Below are 4292 nucleotides of genomic sequence, written 5' to 3'. Positions count from 1 at the left end.
GCCATGGAATAAAGGCTTTTTACTTTTGACAGAAGAGAGTGCCTTGGTATTTTTTCTTTTTCAACTTCTACATTTGCCCATCCAAAGAGCACCTCAAAGAGCACCTTTTTGAGTCCAGGAAGCGTTCTTGCAACAAAGACTTTTTGCGAAACTGACTCAGGGCTTTGAAACAAAGGTAGGCTACAACAAATGGTGGGAACCAATGGCCAGTATAAAAGCTGCCACATGTGAATGAACTGGCAAACCAGGTCAGACTCAACAGCTGCAAATATGATGGGCAGGGTAAGATACTGTGATTCTAGTGAAGATAACAGTAACATTAATTTTGTCATTTGCTACCAATTTTTCTTGGAAGTAAATGTGTGCTGTGGTAATGGCATCAGGAAATTACCTTTAATGTTTTAAAGTAGTATTTACCTGTAACACAAATGCTACATACAAAATCAGAAGACAAAATAGGCCTATCCATTTTAGGTTAATTACAATTAGAGAAATGAAAGTATCACTGTGTACCTAAGAGGGTGCAAAGTTTGTCACCGGGCCGGTACCTTTTCTGGAAAAATAAATGAATAAATAGTAATTTGGGGACCAATATAATAGCAGGGTCAAAACTACTAAGTTTGGTTCCAAAATGGTTATGAGACAGACCTTTTGTAAAAGTGAAATTATAGGCCTACCTGAAGGTACAATATTTTAAAGGACACTTTAAAATGAATACACAATTGCTTTGCAAAAGTAACAAGTTCATACAGACTAAGGTTTCCAGATAAGACTACTTCCATTTCTCTGTATGATCAAATCATTTACATGACTTCAAATCATTGAAGCAGTATGAAATTACATAGGTAAATGGCTCGTCTATGCTATCTTGTATAGTACTATGCCTTATTCGATAGCTTGACAAGTTTTAATTTCTTTGTCAATTGTAAAACACCAATGCCATAAAGATTGGAGCAGGCTTCACCGAACAAGTTTTTCTTCTTTTGAGAGTGTTGACCAAAATATTGTAAAACTGAGAAATGAGAAAATGTCGCACCATGCATAGATTCTTTATTATATAGAATCTATTAATGGTACAACCTTTTCTCATTTTTCAAAACACCAATGTCAACAATGACGTAGATTAGGGCAATTCATTGTCAACGACTCTGGTCTGAATAATAACAAAAAGATGATTGTTTCTGTAGGTGACCTTCTACGAGGAGAGGAACTATGGGGGCCGTTCCTGGGACTGCAATGGAGACTATGCTGATTTCTCCTCCCATCTCAGCCGCTGCGGCTCCTTCAGGGTGCACACTGGTTGCTGGATGATGTACGACCAGCCCAACTACATGGGAAACCAGTACTTCATGAGGAGGGGCGAGTACCCTGACTACATGAGCATGTGGGGTTGGAACAACTCCATCAGATCCTGCCGCTTCATCCCCATGGTAAATACATGGCTAATACTGTAGGAGTACATTTTATGAAATTGTTTCTCTGACTTATGCTTGACTTTTGAAATTTGTGTTGAGTATAAAACATTTTTTAATAACACTTATGATTATGAAGCAAAACTGCTATTATGAGTGTGGGATTCCTTTCTAATCATGTCTGCATGTACTTGTACTTACAGTACAGAGGAAACTACAGAATGAGAATCTACGAGAGGGAGAACTTCGGTGGTCAGATGCACGAGTGTATGGATGACTGTAACTCCATCATGGATCGCTACCGTATGAACCAGTGCATGTCTTGCCATGTGATGGATGGCCACTGGCTCATGTATGAGCAGCCCCAGTACAGAGGCAAGATGTGGTACTTCCCTCCTGGAGAGTACAGAAACTTCCAGAACATGGGATACCACAACATGAGATTCATGAGCATGAGGCGTATCATGGATTCTTGGTACTAAAATGCCATTCAATTGTATTGGGAAGAAGTTTGAATAAAATGTTTTGAATGAAAGCTTGACTTCATGACTTTTTGTCATACAGATTCTGTCACAGGGATTAATTAAGAAATTAAAGGAATATATGATGTTGGTCTGTCATATCTATCTACATCTATATCTATCATAATGAGCACATCCCTGTTGAAAAGTAACATTTTGACCAATAGGCTATTTCAACCAGGGCTCCGAACCAGGAACGAAAACCGAAAACGAATGGAATTTTACGAGGAACAGAAAACAAAATGGTCTTCAACTGTTCCGGAACAGAAACGTTCTTCTGAAATCCACAAAACCGGTTAATAACGGTTCGCTGCCCAAACAAAAATAGACTTGATATGCCCGACAAATACTTCCAGAACAATATCAATGAATGCTATTTTACGTTCCGAACCGGTTCAGGAATGAAATGTTGGTGGCGGGGCCCAAGAACACCTGAACCGTTCAGAACGGAATGATTGAAACATAATTTTGTTTTCAAGCCCTGATTTCAAGAGGAACACAAGTTATTTCCAAAATGATATAGATTAAGTTTAAAACAACATCTGTTGAGTTTACAACAGAAAAGGAAGTTCAACAGTATAACTTAAATGACATATTTTTCCATTTTTGTGAAATTATGCTGGTGAAAAAGTGAGTAGGCTACCAAAGAAACTCAACAGAAGAACAATCTCTCGGGGGGAAATGCATTGGCCACGGTGTAGTACGGGGGCGTTGCCTGAGGACACGAGTGGATGGAAAATTAACTCCCTTGCGCATGGTCATTGGTCAGTGGGTGCGATGGATACAATTTCCGTACTCCCTTGCGCGTGGTCAGTGGGGGCGACACCATGATGGATAATTTGTGGCCAAATTAACTGCAGTTGTTGGTCAGCAGTAATTGCTGGGTGTAATTAAGGACAGCTGACAAACATTCACGCTGTCCTATGACCTGTTCCACACTCTGACCCTCGCGGAAGTGGCATTGCATGCTTCCCTGATGCTTCCAATACTGACCGCAGAAGAAGAATAAAATGTCCGTACTCCCCTCGCCATAATTTCGTACTACGCTGTTATGACGTCAGTTAGCCCTCCTGTCTCTACTCTCCTTGGTAAAGACCAAGGTGGTAGCCCATAGAGTATTATTAGACTAGAGGTGACCCCGCCCCCCTTTTCACGGCAATCCGTGGCAGCCATTCTTTAGAGGTAGACATGAGAAATGGAAATGAAAGGCTCACCTTTGTCAAAAAATGGCTTAATAATGTAAAAATGTCCATCAACACACAGGACAATAGCTTTTTAAGTATTTTGGGGTTTTTTTTGGCCTTTATTATTATAGGACAGACAGTGTGAGAGCAGACAGGTAATAGGCTCGTTTGCAACCACGCAGCAAAAGATTTGATCAAAACGTGATTTGCTTGGTCATAAAAAGGAGGGGATAACTGCGTCGCAACCGAGCTGGACACATCAGGACGACGAGATTTCAACAGCGGCAAAGAAGGTGGATCTATAGGTCTGTGGGTGGATCTACCTATTTTGACAGTGGGTGTACCAGGGCGCCCTCTCATGGAATTAAATAATCATGGCGCTAATTCCATGACGCGCTTACCATCGTCGGCACATGCTTGTGAAATGCGAGACTCTCTCTGCGTCTCGGAGAGAAATCGGGTGGTCTTGTGGTAGAGATACAGGTTACCACTCAGTGAATCATGGTACAAGTCTTAGATACATTTGTGATGATTTGGCTTCACTTCCATGTAATAATTCAGTTAATTAGTACTCACTTTAGGCTATTCATTTTGTGTTTTGGGACCAAAGTCGTCATTCAGATAGGACCGTTTTAAAATTACTTAACAGCGCCAACCCATCCTGCGAGGATTGAACCCAGGTGTTCAATATGTAGCTTTACCATGGCGCGCCAACCATAAAGGCCACTCTGTTTCGTGCACTTTCATACATAAAAGACAAGATTAGTCTCTCGCAACGGGTCTGTTTCCACATTAACCATCAGCAACTAAGACTTCCTGTGTTTCGATGCAATTTCGAACCGGGGACCTCACGATTGGAAGTCAGGCGCGCAACCACTACTCTAACCGCCGAGCCGGCGGCCCGCGGAATAGTACTAGTTTTGTAACCTACGGCATACACTCCTAACGTGGCGAAGATGGAGCATCTGACGACAGGGTGGTTTGTTTCTCATTTTTACTGTTGTAAGTGGGTTGTGCGACCATACATGGATGATACCACTCTGAGTATGCTGCATTTGAGCATGAAATGCATTTCAGCATGTAGAAAATGAAGCATGTTCAACTACACACACATGAATCACATGAGCTATGAACACCAATCACGGCAGATTCCTCACATCATGGAGGAGGTCTTC

General features: G+C 41.4%; 1 protein-coding gene across 1 annotated transcript; it reads left to right on the top strand.

The window, feature by feature from the left end:
• The first annotated feature begins 270 nt into the window (after positions 1–270).
• LOC134462246 (gamma-crystallin M2-like) lies at positions 271–1894 on the top strand. Its single transcript, XM_063215171.1, has 3 exons — positions 271–282; positions 1188–1430; positions 1616–1894. Exons 1-3 carry the CDS (start codon positions 271–273, stop codon positions 1892–1894), a joined length of 534 nt encoding a protein of 177 aa, XP_063071241.1.
• The last annotated feature ends 2398 nt before the right edge of the window (positions 1895–4292 follow it).

The sequence above is a fragment of the Engraulis encrasicolus genome, chromosome 14 (genome assembly GCF_034702125.1).
Source record: "Engraulis encrasicolus isolate BLACKSEA-1 chromosome 14, IST_EnEncr_1.0, whole genome shotgun sequence".
Classification (NCBI taxonomy): Eukaryota; Metazoa; Chordata; class Actinopteri; order Clupeiformes; family Engraulidae; genus Engraulis; species Engraulis encrasicolus.
The sequence above is the reverse complement of the archived record's forward strand: the minus strand, read 5'-3'. Positions and strand labels throughout refer to the sequence as shown.